This window comes from Polypterus senegalus, chromosome 6 (genome assembly GCF_016835505.1).
Source record: "Polypterus senegalus isolate Bchr_013 chromosome 6, ASM1683550v1, whole genome shotgun sequence".
In the NCBI taxonomy this organism is placed as follows: Eukaryota; Metazoa; Chordata; class Cladistia; order Polypteriformes; family Polypteridae; genus Polypterus; species Polypterus senegalus.
In genome coordinates this window covers 72,224,632-72,249,483 of record NC_053159.1, presented here as the reverse complement: position 1 = coordinate 72,249,483, position 24,852 = coordinate 72,224,632, and the positions used below count along the sequence as shown (strand labels likewise).

Genomic DNA, 24,852 nt, shown 5'->3' with positions numbered 1-24,852 from the left:
TAGAATAGCTTGGAAGGAGCAGTGCAAAAGCAGGCCATTAGCAGCCATACTGTACAATGGCCAAGGAAAGACACAGTAGACAGCAGATGGAATAAGTGTGGTGCAGCAGTTAAGGGGTTGGACTTCAAACTCTGCTACTAACACTGTGCGACCCAAAGCAAGTCACTTCACCAGCCTGGCTAGGGTAAAAAATATGTAATCAACGGTATCTCAGATGTTGTAAGCTGCCTTTAATAAAAGTGTCAGTCAAATAAGTAAATAATATAAGCCACACTACAACTGCCCAAACCAAGCACAACCTCATTCCCCCTGTCAAGATGAGCCCATATTCATCCTATGTTAAATCTACTTCCAATACCTATGTTTCTCATAACAAACTAAAATCTTGGAAGGCATCTACTTCATTAACAAAGGTATTACTGCATATTTTTTTTTTATTATATAACCTATGTCCTTTACGCATCCAAATATTTTTTTATATTTAAGTTTTTTATGTATATTTAATTTTTTGTCTCTGCATTTAGATATTTATTTTTTGTTCCATATTTTTAAGTTTGTAATATATATTCAGTTTAATTTTGTTATTCAGGGTACAAGATGTATCTAATAAATTTGTATTTTTGAATGAATTTTGATTTTTCAGATATGTTATTTAATGTTATCAAGTTTTAACCAGCAGAAAAAAAAAACAGTGTTGGCCTCTCTTCGTTGGCTCTCCGTTAGTTACCAGGTGAATTTTGGATTTTAGTGTTTGTTTTTAAAGCCCTTCATGGGTCAGCTCCACCATCTCAGCTCTGATGCCACATGTGGTGAAGACCATGGAGCGGCTGTTGCTTCACCACCTGAGGCCACAGGTCTGCCATGCCCTCCATCCTCTGCAGTTCGCATACCCAGAGAAGGTGGGAGCGGAGGATGCCATCATCTATATGCTACACCGATCCCTCTCCCACTTGGACAGAGGCAGTGGTGCTGTAAGAATTAGTTTTTGGACTTCTCTAGCGGCTTCAACACCATCCAACCTCTGCTCCTTAGGAACAAGCTGACAGAGATGGGAGTAGACTCACACCTGGTGGCATGGATCGTGGACTATCTTACAGACAGACCTCAGTATGTGCGTCTCGGGAACTGCAGGTCTGACATTGTGGTCAGCAACGCCGCAGGGGACTGTACTTTCTCCGGTCCTGTTCAGCCTATATACATCAGACTTCCAATACGACTCAGAGTTCTGCCACGTGCAAAAGTTCGCTGATGACACTGCTATTGTGGGCTCCATTAGGAGTGGGCAGGAGGAGGAGGAGTATAGGAAGCTAATCAAAGACTTTGTTAAATGGTGTGACTCAAACCACTTACACCTGAACACCAGAAAGACCAAGGAACTGGTAGTGGATTGTGGAAGGCCCAGGCCCCTCATGGACCCTGTGATCATCAGAGGAGACTGTGTACAGAGGGTGCAAACCTATAAATATCTGGGAGTGCAGCTGGATGATAAATTGGAGTGGACTGCCAATACTGATGCTCTGTGTAAGAAAGGTCAGAGCCGACTATACTTCCTTAGAAGGTTGGCGTCCTTTAACATCTGCAATAAGATGCTGCAGATGTTCAACCAGTGCCCTCTTCTACACGGTGGTGTGCTGGGGAGGCAGAATAAAGATGAAGGATGACTCACACCTGGACAAACTTGTTAGGAAGGCAGGCTCTACTGTAGGAATAAAGCTGGACAGTTTAACATCTGTGGCAGAGCGACAGGAGCTAAGCAAGCTCCTTTTAATCACGGAGAATCCACTGCATCCACTGAATAGTGTCATCTCCAGGCAGAGGAGTAGCTTCAGTGAGAGACTGCTGTCACTGTCCTGCTCCACTGACAGACTGAGGAGATCGTTCCTCCCCCACACTATGCGACTATTCAGTTCCACCTGGGGGGGTAAACGCTAACATTATTCAAAGTTATTGTCTGTTTTTACATGCATTTTTATTACTCTTTAATTTAATATATTTTTTTTGTATCAGTATACTGCTGCTGGATTAGGTGAATTTCCCCTTTGAATTAATAAAGTACAGTATCTATCTATCTATCTATCTACTCAGCTGATCTTATTGTTCCATATTCGTCAGCAAGGCAGCTGAGGTCTTCAGATCAGCAATTGTTTACTGTCCCACGCACACGGTTGAAGCTGAAGTGCGGTGACTGGTCCTAAATTGTGAAACAGTCTGCCCCTTATACTAAGGTTGGCTCCCACACTTCATAGTTTTAAGTTTTTCCTAAAAAAGCACTTTTATTCACTTGCTTTTTAGCTTTTGAGTTTCAGTGGTTAAATCTATGTATTTTTTTACTACTAAGTTAATCTTATGCATGTATTTTTATTTTGTATAATTTTATATTTCTATTTATGTTTGTGTGTTGGTATATGTGTGTTCATGTATGTATAATTTTTCCTTTTTGTTTTCTTTTTAATTATTCCTTATCTGGCTTTCATTTCATACTGGTACCTTTAATTCGATGTAAAGCACTTTGGTCAACTTCTGGTTGTTTTAAATGTGCTATATAAATAAATAAAATCAACTAACACCATTATCATACAAGTTCTTTGTTTTTTTCTTTGTTCAACCTGTGCCGCAAAACATTTGACTATACACTGGCAGGTTCAAATCTTGTATTATAAAGGAGGTTGACTGACTATCATTTAAAAAATTAAAACAAAAGAATGAATGAACATATCATTTATGTTAGAATCCAATGTACGAGAGTCGTGGTAAGCAGAAGTCTACTTTATCAATTATCAGGCTGGAATCAAACTTCACAGGGCATACAAGGCATCACAAATACACAAGTACTCACTGAGACAGAACCAGTTCAGTGTCATCCGGCATCTCTTCGAGATGTGCACAATCAGTCAAGGGTATCTTGGGGAAGTCCATGTGAATATGTTAAGTAAAGCCTGGAAGGGACTGGGCCGCAATTTGAATCCAATCTCAACTTAGAGCACCACTAACAATAAATACCAATATAAATTTCCACAATATGTAAAACTGATTTTTGATTATTTTTTTTACTCCATGATTTCTAATTAGGTAGACACTTTTTAAAATACTGAAATTTCAATTATCTAGATCAGTGGTTCTCAGTTTCAATCTTGTGGGCTAATTTCAATTGAACACCTGCCCTAATTTACCAAGCTGTTATTTTCCAACTTCTCTGGTTTCATGTCAATCCAATAATTACAAAGCTGGGTTTGCTAAACTGTAATTGGTATTTAGCAAACATTAAAATCTGTTACATTGGGATAATTTAGTGTTTTAATCCTGCAGATTCAAATCATTATGATTTTCATTCCACTCTGTTAGGTGTTCTCATTACTTAAGCTGTTACATACTAATGACCTCACAAGCGGGTCTGATGCTGAAGCAAGTGCAGCCGTTCAGCATTCAGTGTCAATTGCATAGATGTCTATTTCACTTCTTGGTGACTGTCATTATATTATGATACGTGTCTGAGACCAAAGGCCACCAATAAACAATAAACAGTTAAATTGATGGTAAAAATACTAACAGTTGTAAATTACTTATTAATGTTAATCTGACACTAATGTGATTTTATAACATAAAATAAGAGAAGAAGAAATAAAACAAATCAATTAAGATCAATTAAATCAATTAAGAGGTAAAAAGACTCACTGCCTGTGAAACTAAATGGAACAAAAACCTGCAGTCTAAGGACTGAACTTGAGAACAACTGATCTACATTATTTCTACATATCCATTTTGTATATTTTTGTCTAGACTGATAGAATGGAAAGTTTTTTTTAATAATACAATTAAACAAAAGTTTCATCACAATACAAAAAATAATTAATTTATTCAGGCATTTTAAAGCTTTGCCTAAAAACTATTTGACATGAATATATCCTTACAGAGGTGCCCACTGCTAAAGAGGAAGTATTGCCTTAGTACAAAATGTTTAGTGTAACCTTGCAGAATTATAAGAACAAACAATATTTTGGGAAATGGGAATTTAAATAGCTGCAATACCCCTACTTCAGATTTGCAAATCGACAGGTACTTAATTTGCAAACATTCATGCTGAACACTTACAGTATAATAAATGTAAAGCTAAATATAAGTACATTCCCATTCAACAACATATTTATTCAGGAAAATCTTTAAAAATAAAAAGTAATAAACATATAAAAGGGGTATAAGAGATCAGGAAATTCCAATCAAGACATTTAGTTATTCCAAAAAAATTAGATCTTTATTTTTTTCTTCAAGGTCTATTCCATTATTATTTCTTGTATTTCTTCTCACATCATATCCAGCTGTGAAAGATAAAGAAAAGTATATTCAAATAAACCTAGAAACTTCTTTATAATCTGCATTAAATATATGAACAAAATATGTTATCTGATCTTAAAGAAACAGTCTCTGTTCCATAACACCTAATGTCTCATTACTTCATGATCAAATGACATACCTTGTTAACTATTATTTGTTGCCTGTCATGGCTTCACTAGAAGCAGAGTAAATTTACTATGTCTGGTATCATGTATTAATACCACAGTAGAGCAGTAACATAACATGGAGTTTACTTCATAAAAATTACCATATCAGCCTGTTCCCAAATATTTAAAAGAAGCTAATTCGGCAGAGTATAAAGTGTGTGATCAAAGAATTAACCTGTTCACTCATCAGTCAAGTTCAAGATTGAATATAACCCATCAGAGTTATAACACCAATTAAGATGAAAACCTGTCTTGCTTACCAAATCATCAACATCTCCTCCATCATCTTTAGGTGATTCAGTGTGGTCATTTTGTTTCTCTTCAGTAGTAAGGAACTTGACATTGAAAGAAATGGAAAGATATTGTTTAATTATCTCACTTTTAAAGCTCAGAATAACTGAGATAAAACAGAGAATTTAGTACACTCAACTAACACCTTTCAATTCTTATAAATAAAACTAAAATACACAGATACTTTACAGAGCCACACTGAAATAAATGAAGTTAAAAAAAAGTTATCTAAAGTCTAGTGCATTATTTCCATCTTAATTACATTTAAATCATTCAATTTATCTGGCAAAGACAAAAATTAAGAAAGATATAATTACCAAATTTGACTCCATTACTGATACTGTACTGCCTTCCACTTCAGATTTACTAATTAGTGACACTTTATCTGGAAAATAATTAATTGTAAATATTAATTTAGTGAACCTCAGTCATTGTATTTTTTAATTTGATGTAAATGCACAATGAAAACTTCACAGACACTAAACATGTTCACCCAGTGATTCGAGTTTTTACTGAGAAGTAAGGAACTGTTTTCATCAAATCAGGCTAAGAATTTAAATGTCCTCAATCCTAGGAGACTGCAGGCATCAGACCTTTCAAGACTTTCAGAATTTGTGTTTAAGGACAAGCCTTATAAGCCTTTGTAATGTTACTAACAAGAGAAAAGTATAATTTCATTATCTAGTGATTTGAAAATTCCTGAAATGCAAACACTGGTGAGAAAAAAATACCTTGAACTAGGAGCTCCCAGAAATCTTGCAAAGCCCTTTCTTCAATGTTGCTCTTGAGAGTTTGAAGATAATTATTGAATAGCTCTACTTGAGAAGCCTAAAATACACAAACAATTATTTGGGAACTGTTTCATACATAATAAAACAGGTTAACTGACCAGTGCATATTTACTGTATTTTTGCTGCTAATTTCATTACGATACATGTCACTTCCTTAATATTAATAATTAAACTTGTATTCCTAAAAGCCTGCAAAAATTTTTGTTCTAACTAAACACCCTACTGTTCCTAAACACAGGCGAGGAACCTTTTATGTCCTTATCACCGCACCAATTGCCCACCAATAACTGCTTTTGTTTTGCAAATGTGTCAATTAGCAGTACTCAGCCTGGACTCAGCCAGCCATGTGCCATCCCCCAGCCAGAAATTTCACTTTCAGCTCAAGTCTGCCTTGAAGATTTTACCTAGGAATATTAATAACAACATAATGTTCACATGAAGTATAAAATGTGTACCGACTAAAGTCCCAACAGCAACCAAACACTTTCACAAAATGTATAACAAAACAATTGTGTTTTTATTCAAGAATAAAAGCAACAAAAAGGAATTGTTCAATTGACATGTTGCTGTGAATGTGTAAAAACTGAAGTCTAAATATCAGCTTGTACAAAATAAAGATGTTTGCCTGTGTTTGCATACGTCTGCATGGTATCGACATAGGTAGCACAATGGTAGAGCTGCTGCCTCGCAGTAAGGAGATCATAGGTTTGCATCCTGGGTCCTCCCTATGTAGATTCCTTTCAGTAGTTAGAAATGTGCTCTATATATGAAAAAAATATTAGTATATAATAAAAACATACATTTGATGTGAGTTTGTAACATTGTGTGTAAATTTGTGGCATATGGTGTCCCGCAGGGCTCAGTACTGGGACCTTTACTGTTTTCACTTTACATGATTCCACTGGGATCTATCATTAGGAAACATATTCTTAATTTTCACTCGTATGTAGATGACACCCAGTTATACCTTTCATTTAGGTCAAATGAAGTTTCTCCAATGTTGTCTTTAATTAGTTGTGTTAATGAATTAAAGAAGTGGATGGATGAGAACTACTTTGTCGTTAAACACAGATAAAACAGAGATGTTAATTGTTGGAGGGAATGACGCTGATCACACCAATATTCTGTCATCATTTAATTCAGTTGGAATCACCATTAATTTTATTGAATCAGCCCGCAATCTAGGAGTTATCTTTGACTCTAGCGTGTCATTTAAAGCACATATTACAAAGTTGTCCAAATCATGTTTCTTCCATTTTAAAAATGTTCTAAAATTAAGGAGCTTTCTAAATAAACAGGATTCTGAGAAATTAATTCATGCATTTAATTCTAGTAGGACTGACTACTGCAATGCGTTGTTCACTGGATGTTCAAACTGTTCTTTATACAGCCTCCATTTAATCCAAAATGCTGCTGCAAGAATTATTACAAGAACAAGAAAGTATGAACATATAACTCCAGTTCTTAAATCCTTACACTGGCTCCCGGTTAAATTTAGGGCAGATTTCAAAATCCTCCTGTTAACATATAAAGCATTAAATGGCCAAGGTCCGGCTTACTTGTCTGAACTTATTATTACTTACAAACCAGAGCGCACATTAAGATCTCAAGATGCCGGTCTGCTTATGATTCCAAGGATTAATAAAATAACAGTGGGAGGTCAAGCTTTTAGTTACAGGGCCCCTAAACTGTGGAATGGTCTGCCTGCTACTATAAGAGATGTCCCTTCGGCCTCAGCTTTCAAATCCCGGCTAAAGACTCACTACTTCAGCTTAGCATATCCTGACTAGAGCTGCTGATTAACTGTACAGACTGCATCTCTGTTGTTAGTCATTAGCACTAAAACATAAGTAACATGATCGTTATAATTTGGTACTAACCCTCGCCTATTCTGTTTGTCTTTTCTGTACTCCAATGTGACACTTGCTGCCACGGCCCACCTGCCAAGTTGTTTTGCCTGCCTAAGGTAAAGTCATCCCTGATGGAGGATCGCAGGAATCGTGGGTCTTTTCATCGGATTGGCTGACCAAGCAATGTTTCAGCTATGGAATGGCCAAATGGGGGAGGCAGCTTAAAGGCTGAGGTCTCCAGGCCTCTAAACAAATCCAAATCATATTATGTGATATCATCTACTGTTAAATTCTGGTCTGTACTTGTACAATTTTTATTTTTATACTGTTTTAAGGATTTGTTCTGATCTGTGTATTGTATTGTATTGACCCCCTTCTTTTTGAAACCCGCTGCACGCCCATCCTACCTGGAAAGGGGTCTCTTTTTGACCTTCCTTTCCCAAGGTTTCTTCCATTTTTTCCCTACAAGGGTTTTTTTTGGCAGTTTTTCCTTGTCTTCTTAGAGAGTCAAGGCTGGTGGGCTGTCAAGAGCCAGGGCCTGTTAAATCCCATTGCGGCACTTCTTATGTGATTTTGGGTTATACAAAAATAAATTGTATTGTATTATATCGTACTTGTTCTTGTAAAAGAGCTAAAAACTCAAAGTATTTATCAGTGCTGTTATAATTACCCTAATGTGACATAAGCTCAATATATACATTATAAATGTGTCACAAAAGTAAGAATTAGTAAGTAAGTAAAAGTAAGTAATATTAATACTGTCAGACAGGTGGGAGCGTGAATGTGTTTCAAGCACGGTTTTGCTTCTTCTTTCATACTATATGACATTAATGTGTCCCAGAAAAACAAAAACAAGGCACGACAGAAAATAATCCCATTGAATGTACGAGAATAAAGGCTATTTTATTTCTTTCTACTGAAATGCCACAGAGGACTTTGCATATAAACATTTTGTGTGCTACCTGTAAAAAACGATTCCACCATTATGAGTACGCAAAAGACTGTGAGTGTTGATACGAGTGGTGTTTTGAGATACTGGAATTAGGAATTACTGAGAAATCACACACAGTTGACTGGTTGCTGTGTTTTACAACATGTTTGATCTGGTAGTAATGAACACACACATACTATACAAGGCATGCATAGGGTTCATGGAGAGAAGTATTCTTCACCGGCCTTGCAAAAGAATTCCCTTGTTGCTTCCTACAAGAAAAGGCGATGGAAAAAGAAAAGAGGATGCAACTTCAATGGCAAGCTCCTGTTTCAAGAACTCCACCTCCCCTGGAAAGAAAAGTGCCAGGTGCTCCTTTGCTGTAATAGGAACGATAGTGCAGAGCAGTGTGTACAATGCAACAGGTACACCTGTCGTAAAAGTGGGAAGGGTACTTGTGTGTTTGGAAACTGTTAACATTTGAATTTGACAATTGTAATTATCTCTGTATTATTCTTCCCTCTGCATGTTCTGATGAAGCACGGTGTGGGCGTGCTATGTTACAACTCCCAGCCCAAAATTATTTCTACACATTGTGAAAAATTAGTACTTCTCTGTGTATATGTTCATGCGCATGGGAGAGAGCGAGCGAGACAGACAAAGACAGATTTCATGTCATTCAAGTGCTTACTGGAATATAAAACAAACACTTTCACAAATGGTATAACCAAACAAATGTGCTTTTAGTCAAGAATAAAGCTACATAAAAAGAAATCCTTAAATGACATATTGCAGTGAAGTCAAACTATCATTTTCAAATAAAGATGTTTTCATTCGTGTATGTGTTTAACATTAAAAAGTTATATTTGAGTAACAGTTTGTTTAAATTTGTTTAAGATGTAAAAGTTAATACTAAATAACAAATTATGTTTGTGTGCTGTCGTAATTAATTGACGTCACACAAGCACAATTGTCACAAAATAAAAGCTAATATTCAAGCAACTTACATTTATATTTGCTATAATAAACATATATATTTGATTTGTGTCTACAAGACCTAACATTTCTTATTTCATCGTACATTTAGACAGATTGTTGTAGACATGAACACACGATATATCATTACGTGTTCAATTCCTTACAACTCTATGCTAGATAAAATCTTCAAAGCAGACTTGAGCCAAAAATGAAAATTCTGACTGTGGGATGGCTTTGGCTGGCTGAGTGCCACTTATGGACATATTTGCAAAACAAAGGAGATATCAATGGGCAACTAGTGCAGTGATAAGGACATTGGAAGTTCCCTAAGAATGTAAGGAATAGTAGGGTATTCAGGGAGAACAAAATTTTGGTAGGAATTCTAGTGTTAAAAAGTTTTTGTGATATATTTGATTTGCTTTGCACAAAGGTCATGCCAAAGGGTACTTTAATTTAGTCTGAACTCTGCCTGCTTTGTATATAAATGGAGTGTAGGTTAGTTTGGTCAACTGTGAAATACCCCTTGGGATTAATAAAGTATCTATCTATCTACCTATCTAGAAGAAATAAACTAAACCCCTAGTATGAGAAAAAGATCTAATGACATATTATTTCAAAATTTTTCAAAATTAAAACATAGAGTAACAGCACCTCACAATATGCTGAAATTGTGTAGGTGTTTGAGCATCTTTACATGTTTACTTGATAATACATTTTATTTATTCCTTGTTCTCCAGAGAGAGGTGGCGTCTGACCTTGAATGAGATAAAGTACTGTATGCCTGATTTGTAATGTATTCATTGTAACAAATCCATAAAATTAGTAAAGAAAAAAAAAACAAAAAAAAAAAAAAACAACAACTTATAACTCAATATGTGACAATGTATTTATTTCAATTTGAAACTTTGTATGTGGTGTATTATACAGAAGGCAGGTGCATTTTGACCTCTGTGTAATGAGTAGGATCTGTAAGTATGACTTCTAGTGTGAACAGATGCTATATACAGTGTATCTTAAATATTGGATCTATTGTTTTTTTTAACATAACTAATGTAACCGTATAAAAAAATGGACCATGTTGTCGACTTTTAATATTGGCCCACTCAGCTTTGTAGAACGGGATTTTGAGCTCAATCACCAGATTGAGTTCAATTTTAGCTCATTGTGGCGTCTTTAATTCTGCACCAGTATTAAATGGACCCAATTAAGCACTGCCTCAGAAAGGCTGATATTCTTTTTTAAAAGCTCTGGAAGGACAGAACGATCAGTTGAAGGAAAGCTTTCAGGTGACTCCGAAAAGATTACAAAACTGCTAAGACAGCCAATATCTTCTGCCATCCATAAATCATTATTGATGCTAACATGTGCTGTTTCAGTGCTGTCCAAAAGATTGACATTTTTCAAATATGCTGTTGATGTTGAGATCATTTTATTTTTCGAACACAACAGTGAATTAGGATTCCTTTATTCACCTTTGATTTTAAAGTCCAAAACAAGTTATAGACGTGAAGTATTTATTTTTTCATGGGAACTAGGAAGAGATATAAATTTAAATTAATGAATAAAATTTACAAATTGTTAAAGGCACAGACAAAAGAGTATAGACTTGTCAGCATGCGGTTCAGACATAGCAACTATTTTTCAAGAAACCCCTCAAACATGCTCACTGCAATGAGCAAAATAATACAGTTTGTTTGTAAGGATAATACAGTACATGGATATTTGCACGAGTGGTACAGTATATACAGATGCAGAACAATAAACGAAAGCACAAAAACATAAACCTAAGCTTATTTTCTTTTTCAATTCTTGTTTTGGTTTGCTTTCTCACTTATTTTTGGAAAGGTGCACATACTTATAAATTACATTTCCTCTCCTTTTGTTCTGTTACCTGTTTAAATGAGTAAATCGTTGATTACAAACTTCTTATTGAGTGTTACTTTGGCACAAGATGTTGATTCTCTTTACAATCCCTCTGTGATGTTTTGTGTTTGTATGCTACATAGTGTGAAGCTGCTACATGACTATGTTCCACCAAGTCTGTGAATTAGTTGAAGGAATTTACTTTCACAAGTTTAGCCTTTCTGTTGAATTAAGACAGAAAGGCTTATGGAAGCTTAAGATTTATCTTTTACACAGCTTATAACTTTCAGCTGTGGTAATAAACAGAAAATAATATACAGTGTAATTTAAAAATATTCCTCAGATTTCAAAATTATTTATTTCAACATAATTGAACATAAAGTTTATTATGTAATTTTACAAGTGCTCAATATGACCTCCTTCAACTGTACTGATATTAACACGATAGTTAAATTCATCCCATACTTGAATGAGCATCAACACGATTATGGAGATCATCCAGTGTTGTTGGGAATAGTGGCACCTAAACAGAATCCTTAACATACCCCAACAAAAAAAGTCACACAGCATAAGATCTGGTAATCTTGGGGGCCAGAAGTGGAGTGCCAAATCATGGGCTCTTTACAGCCAATCCAGTGATGAGGGAGCTTGTTGTTGAGAAATGCTCAGACTAAAGGGAGCCACCTTCTGGTGACAGTCAGAAACTCTATGAAACACTCTCTTTAAATTGGTGTGTGATTGGTTTCTAGGTGCTTCACGGTTGTAAAAATATGGCACTTTGAAATATGATTAATCTTTTTGAATCACCCTGTACTAATCCATAGTTTTAGGCTAACCACAAAATAAAAACAATCTTTTGGAAGTAAAATTTGTAAAGCTGCAATGTATTTATTCTTTATTTGATTCATGTTATCTACTGGAGTCTTTCTTCATGGCCCACTGAGAGATTTTCACTGATGCATGAGGAAAGGATAATGAGTATTCTTTGTGTTTTTGTTCAATTGCTTTTCGCTTTCTAGTTTTAGTTGAACCTTGTCATAGGTACTTTTAATTAAGTTACTGTCTTTGAGGTTTCATGAAATGTTTCTCTTTTGCTGGCACAAATATAACCGTGGAGTTAGTGTTCAATCAACTCCTTTGTCCTGGAAGATGAACACACTAATTTTATTAGTCTCTCCTGCTTGTGTACCTCGCTGTCTTTTAGCAAGGCTTTATTCAATGCAACACCCATATCTAACTCTGTTAAGGAATGCCTTCCACTCGTAAGGTCTGGCACTAGATTTCCCTTTGGACTAGAAATGTCACTTGGGCCACATCCTAGGCAAGGCAACAGAGCAGCAAGGCACATTTGATGTAATAAAAGTAGGAAGCAAGTGACAACCGTAGGTGGCAAGGAAAGAAATGGGCATTTTGTTATTGATTTCTTAGGTGCACATGAGCCCAACATTTTTAGCTAATATCTGTTGTGCAAGTTTGTTTGTCAAGAGCTGGCAAGGTTGAATTATAGCCACCAGTCTCTATAACCATTGTGTTTTACTGACTTTTATATGCTTTAGTAAGGAACATTTGGTTGTGACTGATACAGACTTATCAGATATATTTAAGTGCTTCTAGCCCTGAATACAAGAAAGCACACTCTCTTGTCATTTGGTTTACTAAAAACCCTTTCTTAAGGCCCCTGACACATTAAATGATTTTACCAGTGATTTTCTGTCACAGACTTCACTTACATGGCCTTATCAAGTTAGAGGCAGTCACAGCACACTCCTATTACTCCCTGTCATGTAGTCTGATATACCTGTGACTCGGTGCAACCGGTCTGCAACTCACCCCAAAAAAAAATTCAAACCGGTTTGATTTGATCTTAAATTTTAGGGGACGGGCTTAGTGTATGCAACGTTTAAGAACCAATGAGGGTTCTTAAAGTACAATAGAAGTACAATGAAAAAGAACTATGACAACTCTAAATAATATCAAAGCTTTTGATATGCAGTGACATACCCCTTCACCACCTAAAAGCTAATGTGTAGTGAGTGTACTAGCACAAATATGGCTGCTGTTGTATCATTCAGGTGGTTGAAGTGGCTCACTAATCACCATGTAAACTGCTTTCAGTAGTGAGTAAAGCACTATATAAATGTAAAAAATTATTAGCATTATTATAAATGAAGAACACAGGTATATATACCAATTTGAAAGTAACAAAGGTAAAAAAAGAGACAACTACTTCAAAATAAAAGATAATAAAAAAGAAAAAAATCTAAATTTTTCAAGAAAAATAGCTCACCTGCTATATGCTTTGTTCTTAGTGTGCTTCACTCTAATCAAATTGTTTCTAGTTTGCATAGAAGTTTGAAAGTATTTGTTTTTGCCTGTCACTCATTATTACATGCCAAGAAAAAGTCTATTTCCTGCTTAACTTTTAATTCAAAATTAATTTATCTTTATTTTTAAGTCCATACAAAATGTACAGTATATGTTAGCTTATAACTAATTTGGCACCTAGCTGTCAAATATAAAACAATTTTCAGTACATGCATTAGTCTGATGACAATACCACCTTCTTCCCATCTGCAGTTAGATATGATGCCTGTTGGGGTGGTCTCCTTACATTAACCTCAGAATCCAAATAAACTGTATTCTATTACTATCTTCTAATTACTTAGAATCCAGTTTGCATAAATTAATGAAAATATTTTCATGAATAATAATTACCACAAAATTTCACTGTCAAGCAATAAGTTAAACAATTATGGAAATTAATTTCCCACATATTACGTAAATAAATTAAATCTTTGAATGTTCCAAGAATTAAATGATTTTCATCAGCATTTTGCTCACCTTAATGGATTCTTCTCTAAAGGCCTGAAGGCATGCAATGCTCTTTATATAATACTGTGTGCCTTTGGTCCCAAGAAGTTGGTCAATCCTGTTAATGAGCTGATTGCATGCTATTTAATAAACAGACAGAAATGAAACATTTATTTGGTTTGCTTCTAGCTAATATAAGCTATGGTATTAAACCTAAATGTAACAACTATACAGCAGTATCATACTGTATTAGAATATGAGGTTCATAAAAATTATAATAACAATAATTTTTTAAAGTGACCCAAATTAATGATAATAAATGATTAATATTGTTGCCAAGTACTGGGTTCCCTACAACCAAGGGTAACAGCCTACTTATCCAGTTCAGGGCTGTACAGAGCTTCCTATCCTGGCTGCACATGATAAAAGGTAGAACCAACCCTGAATGCCAGTCCTTTACAGAACATAATCATTCGCACTTGGCTAATTGAAACATACTAAAACCAACCTTTTGGATGCAGGAGAAATGCCAGTGTTCTTGGAGGAAACCCCACAAGGACAATGGAAGAAAATACAAACTTCAAACTTTAAAGCAACTGAATTATATCAAACAGGAACTGTCAAGCAGAAGTGCTAACCACTGTGCCACAATGACATCCAATAAAGGCCATGACTGTCAAATTGATCACAGAAAATTGGTAGGTGGGAAAAATCCATTAAGAGATCAGTTTCAAAGTAGAATTTAGGTAGTGATCTTACCATTGTTGAAAGGAAGGCTTTTCTGACGAATTATAATGCGAAAATCTCGAACTGGATCAACACTGCCCACCTAAAAAGATAAAGTGAAACACTCAATGAATTAGGTCATTTTTTATTAAAGTATTCAGTGGTGTTATAAAAAGGTCTTCCGGACACTTCTTGCCCCAAAATTGATTAAGTATAATTAGGAAAAACCACAATTGTTTATTCAAAGCTATTTTCATTTTGCAATAAAAATTAACTGAATCATGTATACCAAAATCTGCAAGACAGAATAGCTCAGGAATTTTACCTATTCTGTAGACATACTGAAAAAGTACCATCCCACATCATTACAATTGAAAGAATATTAGTATAAACCCTGCAAGAGTTTCTCACTGCAAAAATCTTTCACTCAAGAACTCATTCAATAGAGGGAATAAAATTACAAAGGAACACCCAAAAATACAGAAGAAAAAAAAAACAAATGAAAAGCAAATGCTATTTTATTTAATGTAGACTTTATCAATGTTTTCTATTACATTCATACTAATCATTTCTTTTCATAAGCATGCCAGTGTTCAGCTGAACAGCATAAGATTAAACATATAAACGGTATAATACACCAATGCCCATATACTCAACATTTGACATTTGACTTAATTGTTGTGACATCACATTAATAAGAATTTCAGCATGTCTTAATAGAAATTAGCGGTCACCATCACTGAGTTGTGATGTCCCAAAAACATACACAACTTATGTAATGGCAAGAAAAAAACATAGTACCTATAAAATACTTATGCGAAAGCATTATACACAATAATGAAATATAAAAAATGTACACTATATATGTGGACTCCCCTCCAAATGACTGAGGTGTTTCAGCGACACCCATTATTAACAGGTGCATAAAATAAAGTAATCTCCATCAGCAAATACTGGTAGAAGAATGGGTCATACTGAAAAGCTCTGTAACTTTAAATGTGGTACTCTCAGATGATGTTATGAAAATTCTGCTCTGCTAGACCTGCCCTGTAAGTCCTATTATTATGAAGTGGAAGTATCTCCAGAGCAGGGCTATCAAGTGCTAAAGCACAGAGCATGTAAGAATCACCTATCTTCAGTTTCATTCTCACATCAGAGTTCCAAACAGCCTTTCAAGGCAATATTAGCACAAGAACTGCGTGTTGGGGACTTCATGAATTGGGTTTCCATGGCCAAGCATCTGAACACAAGCTTAAGGTCATTATGTGCAATTCCAAGTGTCTGCTGGAGTTGTGTAAAGCACATAATCATTGGACTCTGGAGTAATGGAAAAGTGTTCTCTAGAGTGATGAATCACACTTCGCTATCTGGCAGTATGATGGACAAATTGGGGTTTGTCAGATGCCAAGAGAACACTACCTTTTGACTGCATAGTGCCAATTGTAAAGTTTGAGGGATAATGGTCTGAGGCTGGTTTTCAGGATTAGTCTAGACCCATTGGTTCTATTGGAGCATACTGTTAGTAGTAATCCATACAAAGGTATTTCCAGACAAAGGCACTTCCAACTTTCAGGCAACAGCTTAGGGAAGGCCCTTTTCTGTTCTAGCATGACTGTGTCCCTGTGCACAAAGTCAAGTTTGACAAGTTTGGTAAGGAGAAACTCGAGTGCCCTGCATACAGTCCTAAACTCAATCTGAACAAACACCTTTGGGATGAATTGGAATGCTGATTTTGAGCTAGGACCTTTCACCCAACATCAATACCTGAACTCAGAAATACTCTTTTGCCTAAGGGGGCACAAATTCCCATTGACACATTCCTATATGTTATGGAAAGCCTTCCTGTGATAAGACATCTTGTCGTGACAGTGTTTGCCTGTGTGTGCGCATGTGTATGATGAGTGAGAGTGTGGCTGTTTATAGAACTAAATGATGGGGTAAATAGTTGCACTATTTGGTGCTTACTTTGAGGGACAAAAGGTGGTGCTTAGAGGCCTCTGGTGGAGTGAGAAATGGTGACACTGCTGCGTGAACACACAAAACCATGGTGGATATGTGACTGCAAGTGAAGGAGTGCTACTACACTCAACCCCACTCAGGATGTGCAGAGGCATCCAAGTAACAAATGCTGTGCTGTAAAGGAAAGGGAAAAAATTTTCAGTGTGAGCTAGGAGAGCCCATTATTTAGAAGGGGCTATTTACTGGAGAGCGGTCCAATTCAGAGTGTCTTTGTTGGTACATATGCGTGCTTATGTGAGCATGGACTTTAAAGGGTTTCTTCCAGATCGCAGCATGTAGACCAAACTATGTGATGGCATGCTAGGTAACTGGAAGGAGCTTGGTGAGATTATTAATAGGACTGATGGATGGAATCCCATGGGGTGTATAAAATGAGAGAGAATGGACATCCTCAGGGGAGAAGAGAGCTTGTCTTCATGACTGAGGTTGAATCCACCAAGTGGAGGGGTATACCACAGATACTTCTGAGCAACCTGAAAGAGGTGAAAAGGAGGCACATGTACTCTTGGTTTTATCCCCTAGGAATACTGAGAGCGCGGAGATAAACAAAGGATGCACTGCATATTTATTTCATTTTGAGTTATACCTGTGTGAAGGAAGACCTTGTGGGTTCCTGGAGCAGCCTGAGAAAAGGAAAAGGGGGGAAAAGTCTTGGACTTCAGGAATGTGTTGTTTTCATTGACTCTTAAAGTCATGGGTAGTCCCTTCTGCACTATTTAAAAAGGAAAAGGGGAGACTGACTAGAGTTTTAGTGTTTTTTGTTTGTATTTTTGTTTATTTTTATTATTTTTTGTGTCACTTAATACATAAGCTGGAAATGATTGGACTTATGCATGTGTGTATGTCTTTCACTAAGAAAACAAATTGGACACACTTAATATTTTTATATCACTTTTTTTTTAATAAAGAACTATTATTTTTGTAACATCTTGTCAGTGTCTTGCTCACACAACCTGGTTTATCATTATGATTACTTGATGGATTACAGCTTTTGTCTAAGAGCATGTCTTTTAGTCCTATAGAAGATTGTGTTTAGTTGTATCAAATTTCCAAAATAAGGCTTTTCCCTGTTTATTTATACTAGCAATGTTGGGTAGTTCAGCTAGTAGTGTATATAGGGAACATTAATGACATGTGTTTGATGTTTTTGACCATGATATTGGTGTCTGCTTAGGGTGTTTGAGCGAATCACACTATTCAAATATAATTTAAATGTATTTGAAAATAAAGTGTTATTCATAGGCAAAAGGTGACCTTCAATTATAAAAGAACAGTTGCTTATTTCACCTCACAACAATTTTGGAATTATGTTAACTGTACAATACCATCCCAATGTTTTGTAGCTCCACAAGTTTCTGGCTACTACACTCCAAGCCTGCACTCCGTGAACTAGACTACACTTCTTATGATATGTTTAAAAATTTGCTATGTATTGTTGTTTAACTTAGTAGTAAAATTTTTAAGTTGTACAAATAAAATCATCCGGTAAATAACATTTATATTAGGAAAATAATTCAAGATCATTAAAACGCAACAGTTAGTACATTCATTTATTTCATTGCGAAACACAAATAGACATAGTGCATTGAATTATATAAAAGAGTGAGATGAGGAATGACTTTACATCTTCTGGACTAGCTAAAAAGCCACAAAGTGGGTGGCGGAATAAAGTAATAAGCGCAATTAAAGTTTTAATATGAATAATCAAACCTAAAATTTTGTATGACTAAAAATCCCTAGCATCTGACCAACTTCTTTTCTTTGTGGTCTTGTACATATTATAATTTTAACAGCCACCAGTACATGTCAAAAGAGTAGTTTGTTATTAATGAACTTAATAATATTAATGTAGTTCAAATTCTGATACTTTTCTGCTTATCAGATAATAAGGTTTTTAAATAATATGGTATCTTGAACTCTACATTGAAATTATGCCTTTTACAGCTTTAGTATATACTGTAGATACACATATAAAACACTCATATTTTAATCTTACTGAAGTTAACTGAGTGCGCCAATCAAACTGGAAAAATAACATTATTCAGAACTCAAATCGATGAGACTGTTCTTCCTGCCCAGCAAATATACATTACAGCAGTTACTAACCAACTAAGTTAATTTCAGAACTTGATGAGGACTAGGCGATGATTAAGTAGATCCTAATATGTAAAGCAACATAACTAAAAGAGATGTACTTTCTATAAATCTTAGAATAAAATCTTTAAGAAGATTGGTCTCCAAAAAACTTAACCATTAGCACATTGACATTTACACAATGTCTACATCTTACTCAAAAAAGTGTTTCGCCGTAGGACTTTCAGCCTTTCATGTAGCCTATACTCTCTTTAAAAGTCCTAGAAACATGTATCCACATACATGTATGGACTATCCAACTATTTTTCCTTCTAGTCTTTTGCCTCCAACTTTGTTTGTAAGATCCTAGCCGTGAATATTCTTTTCCTTCCACATTTGCTCCTGGATTTGTACAGTATTTTTATCTATTCAACATAGACTTTCTCATCAGGTACCATAGCAGCAAAACTGGCTTTAATATCCTGATGGAGGTTGCCAAGTTCTTTTTTTCCTGACCTCTGGAATTCCTTTCTTTTTAATTTTGTTCTTTTGGAACTTTCCGAGTCCTGGCTTAATGGGTCAACCAGAATCACCATTAATGATTGGTTATACATTGGTGTTTTTGTGCCATTCAGTTTGTCCAAATCTGTCTAACCAATGGCAGCATAGCCAAACCCAACCTGCTATTTTAGTTCCAAGCAACCTCCCTTTAAATACCTGCTGGGAAAGTTGCCACTATCATGGGCATAGCTGTTACTGAAACTTGGAAAAAAAAACTGATTAAAAGCTGATTTAAAAAAGTAGTAACCAACAATGAAATTGAAACGTGAACCAATGTGAAACAAAAATCAAAAGATGTGTTATCATTAAAACTAGTCACAAAATTGTAAGGTCAAAAGGATCTGGACAAAAGACTATTAATGAAGCCAAAACAATAATTGCTGTGAATCAAAGTTCAAAAGGCATTAACCCCAAAGAGCTTATGCTTAATATGTGCAACTACTGGATCCAGAATCTTGAGTGCTGCACCTAATGTGGTGTATGGTTCCCAAGTGAAGAATCAGTGAGATGTGGCATATAGTACCTTCTAGGAAGCAATCCTTAGCAAAAGTACAGTGTGTCTTAACAACATAATCACACACAATGAAGATAAAAAGTGGCAATTTGATGCAGTTAAAAAAAAAAATGTTATAAAATAACTTTACAGCACACACATTGTAATATTACCTGACACATTAAGCTTCAAAGAACTCAAAAAAATCAGTAAAAAATGTTAATAAGAAGTAAAATAAATTAACAAACATGCCCAAATTATAACAAAAGAGGGACTGGATGGCTGTCGAATGGTAACTTTGTTTCCCTCTTTCCCTATTACAGGGCTTTGTGTATAGTGGGAAGACATCATATATGGAGAGTTATTTTTAGGAGTTTTCATCTGTGTTCCATTTGATACATTTGTTATTTAGGTGTTATTTTTTCTAATAAAAAATTTAACAACAAAAATATTTACAAATTGTGGAATATTTGTAAATTTTTTTTCAATTTATAAAACCATGGTCCATAAAACAAAAGCTTTTAGCCTAAGCAGTTCACATTTGACAAGATTTCCTAAATTCACAGCCATTTTCGTTTAAATTTCCAATTATTACTAAAAAAAGACTCTTGTACCTTAATCTTAATCATAAAATCAGTCATGAATGCATCAATGCCATGACCAAACAATTTTAATTAAACTTTATTTTTTTTTGTTATACTTTATTGTACTGTTCTGCAGTAAGGTATATTTTCCTTATTTAAGCTGACCTCATTTCTCAGTTATTAGGCTTCTTATTAATGATGGAACCCTCATCAGATTCAAAAACTGGAGCGCACAGTGTACATACATTATAAAGACTGTATATAAAAAAAAACAGCTGGACCACCACACTATATCATTCTTTTACAAAAGAAAAAGATTTAAAAGTTAGTACAGCTTTACTCTGGCTGAAATTAAATGTTTAATAAAAAACTGACAAATTACACAAAAGTTTAAACTTACTGCAGTTACACTGCCTTCAGATAGTTCACTAATGTTGAAATCTCCCCCTGCTTCAAGATGGGGTTTCTTCACATCTGGTTCTTCTTTACTGAAAATGTGAAAATTCTAATAAGTTCATTGATTATACAACCACAAATTTCTAAATGTTATCTTTTATTAGCTGAAAGATTTACCAATACTTGGCTTAGTTAACTACAGGAAGTATTCAAAATAACAAACACCACATGGAAAAGGAGTTTAACAATTAAGCAAACTAGTCACAATTACAAATGCAGCTGCAAAGGTGAGTCATTTTGAGAATTAGTTAGTTGAAAAAATTACACTGAACTAAAAAATACTTTGCTTCTTGATCACTTTTGTCTGTGTATTTTGGCCTGCTGATCACAAAAATTTCCCATGACACTGTTTTATTGCAATTACCTTTTTTTGTTATTACCTCTCATATTTTAAGTAAACTATATGTTGTCTACAACGTAAGCAATTGATATGTCTTAGGCACATCTGGGGATTCTTAGTTAGGATGGATGCTGGCAACAACAAGCTATAAAAACACAACTGCTTACTGCGTAAGCATTTAGTTCCAGGGAAGAAAAATTATGGCACATAAACCACCTCTTGACCTAACAAAGATATGTTTGAATCCTTTTCATATAAAACTTGGAAGGATGCAAATTTTGGTTAAAGAGATAAACAAAGAAGGTGAAGGATTTCAATATTAGAGGCATGTTTTCCTTTTGATGCCAAAATTAAGAAAATAATTTTTGTTAGTCTAAAAACCAGACACGTCATCAAAGACAAGTGGTTCAAAGATCTGCTAGTGGGACCAGAGAAAATCACATTCAAGGATGTTGTTGAGAATCTTCTTGGCAACTACAGAGCACCACAATACATCCAGCTGGTTGACAACATGCATTATGCCTTTAACCATGAAGTACAACCTGTTGCTAAAGATTCATTTTCTGCATTCACATCTGGACTTCTTCCCTGCTAATCCTCGTCCAGTCAGTGACAAACATGGTGAAAGATTTTATCAGAACATTGCAATGATACAAAAGCAGTATCTGGGCAAGTAGAATATGTCAATGCTCACAGACTAGTACTGACACTGAAATGAAAACATCAGACGCAGAGTACAAGTGGAAATTAGCAGCAAAATGTTTTAGCTCATTTGGACTAATGCAAATGTGTTAGCACCATTAAATGATTAAGCTCACTAAATTCAATAAAAGTACATTTCATGCTTCTCCAAATTCCAACATAATACAGGTATTCCGAAATTATACTTGTTTTCAGTTGAAGCTGGCATGCAGGAAGCAAAACTTTGAAAAATTATGTTGTCCCGTGTTATAGCAGAATTAAATCAGTACCTCCCTGACCTAGTCTCAGTAAAAACATAAGTCAGAAGCTCTATAAAGCTGGAATTTATGGCAGAGACAATTCTAGCATTCAGAAACAGATCGCATTGAAGGACCAATATATAAAGACACATAACCTGGTGTAAGGAGCATCAAACCTGAAGCCTGAGCAGTGGAAAAATAACATCATCTTTCACTCTATTTTCTACATTCAGATTGGTCTGCATTTAGAGAAATTAGGTGATGCCTTCAACTAATGATGCCTATTGTTAGTTGAAGGCATTTTTAAGTTGCTCCATCACTTATTGCTCAAATCCCTATTCCACTTTATCTGTGTTTTATCTTTAAAGTTTTTATAAGATGCCACTTTTCACTATCATAAAAACAATATATCTGTTGCAGACCCTCTATACAGGAAGTGATCATTTTTTCGGCCATTGTGTTTAAATTACTGTATTGTATTAAATGTAGCTGAATGTTTAATGCTTCAGAACTTCTAAAACTGTATTTTAGAAATAATTTCTTTCACAGAAGGATGTTTACTACAAATCCTATATGGATGATTCATGCAAGACATTGAAATCTACAAACTTTAACTTATAACACAGGTACCTGGCACCAAAGATGTCCTGTGCAGTCTTTTGCTCTTTTTTCAGTGCAGCCTCTTGCAAGGGAAAGCACCGCTGAACTTGTTGTAGTGAGCCTAGACAGCTGGCTGTCACTTCCTGTGGTTTATCCAGAGCTGTCCTCAATGACTGCTCCATTGATGGTAAAGGAGCTGTGGGATTCAGCGCACGGTGATGCAGACACTAAAAGTATGCAGAGATAATTAAGTAATCTGGAAACACTGGGGCACCAAGCATAACAGAGCTAGATCAACACAAAAATCAGTGAAGAGTATTTCTTCCAGATTACATGTTTTTGCAGTATTGAATATTTAAATCGTAAGTAATATACTAAAGGTATATTAAAACTAACACTCCTGCCTATTAGTGATAAGCGAACTCTGCTGAATTTTCTTTACCTCAAGTTCGATAAAATAATGGCAATGTTTGGGAACTTTGCCAAACTCCGTCAAATGCACTGAAGCCATTTGGGAAGGAGGAACTAAACCAGTTTTAAGTAAATTATAATTGTGCACACAGAAAATTTACAGGAAAATATTTGGCAAACAAGTTCACCAATGGACACAGCATATTCACTTCAAAAAAATGCTTTGGCGAATTTTGCTGATCAACACTACTGCCCATGTTGCATCTGATTGTTTTTCAACCCAGAGAGGAGTGAATTCATTACTTTTGAAATGCAACGTATTTTTTTCAGATTTGTGGCATACTATCATTTACCTCAACAATTGACTTACTTTATTAAAAAAAATTCCAGTGAGCAGAATAAAATGCTTAATTATATAAGATAACTCTTTTTATCCAAGTTCCTTCCCTACAACATTATACGAAGACAGTAGAAGGCTAGCTGGCTAACTGTAATCTACATTGGACATACTAAATTAAATATACAACAATGTAATATTTTGTATTTGTACTAACATATATCATTTTACCTGAAAAAGTCTTTGGAACTGCGGATTTGGTATTTTACTGACTTTAAAAATATCTTCTCTTTCTTCATCCTTATCAACCACCAGCATCATTGATTCAATGAGAGAATCTACTGCAGCCAACTGCTCACCTGTAGTCAAATAATCAGAGGCAAAATCATCATTACAAATATTTTAGCTTACTGATATTTTCACATAAATCACTTTTTTAAGAGCAGGCAAAAATACAATTGGAATATACAGCATATAAGTGCATAGCTTATGAATGAATTATTAAGAATCACTCAATGCAATTTACTGCCTCCTTTTAAAGGACAATGACACAATGGACCTTTAAACCAAGTCATGCCACACAGACAAAAATTCTTCCATCCATCCATCCATCCATTATCCAACCCGCTGAATCCGAACACAGGGTCACAGGGGTCTGCTGGAGCCAATCCCAGCCAACACTGAGCGCAAGGCAGGAACCACAGACAAAAATTAAAACCCATTATTATAGTATCTACAGCAATCTCTCTGTAATTTCAAGTAATGAATACAAATCTGCATTTGACTTTTAGTATTTAACTTGATTTAGAAGCATAAAATTTAAACCAAGTGCATTCAAAAAAGAACAGTGAAATACTGCAGAAATTTATAATTTGTATAGAATCAATTGCAAACTATATTATTGAGAGTAACAAACATAAAAGTAGAGAAAAGGCAAGCAAAATGACACCTTTTATTGGCTAACTAAAAAGATTACAATATGCAAGTTTTCGAGGCAACTCAGGCCCCTTCTTCAGGCAAGATGTAATTACATTACATTACATTACATTACACAGCAGCAAGGAGTATGTAAGGTAACCTAATATCAGTTTTCTATTTAAATGAAATTAAGTTTTAACACATTTTTATTTATCATGTTATTAGAGAGAGGCAACATGTTGCATGCTGGTCTGCAAAGTAACTAAGAATTTTACGGTACTCTGTACACATGTAAATACAACTACTACTAATGATAAACTGTTCTAACATCAAATAGATTATGTTTATGACAGTCTTAAAGTACAACATTTAAACTAAATAT

At 35.1% G+C, this 24,852-nt stretch overlaps 1 protein-coding gene across 1 annotated transcript in view; it reads right to left on the bottom strand.

Moving 5' to 3' along the window:
• Positions 1 to 3,823: 3,823 nt before the first annotated feature.
• The window catches only part of xrcc5 (X-ray repair complementing defective repair in Chinese hamster cells 5), a 104,062-nt gene continuing 83,033 nt past the window's right edge, over positions 3,824 to 24,852 (bottom strand). The window contains exons 13-21 of the mRNA XM_039756332.1: positions 23,784 to 23,911; positions 22,835 to 23,031; positions 20,868 to 20,955; positions 14,771 to 14,840; positions 14,042 to 14,151; positions 5,519 to 5,615; positions 5,105 to 5,172; positions 4,757 to 4,831; positions 3,824 to 4,313 (exon numbers count right to left, since the gene is read on the bottom strand). Of these exons, the coding sequence (XP_039612266.1) occupies positions 4,299 to 4,313; positions 4,757 to 4,831; positions 5,105 to 5,172; positions 5,519 to 5,615; positions 14,042 to 14,151; positions 14,771 to 14,840; positions 20,868 to 20,955; positions 22,835 to 23,031; positions 23,784 to 23,911 (848 nt within the window). The 3' untranslated portion in view covers positions 3,824 to 4,298. The remainder of the gene's footprint in view (positions 4,314 to 4,756; positions 4,832 to 5,104; positions 5,173 to 5,518; positions 5,616 to 14,041; positions 14,152 to 14,770; positions 14,841 to 20,867; positions 20,956 to 22,834; positions 23,032 to 23,783; positions 23,912 to 24,852) is intronic.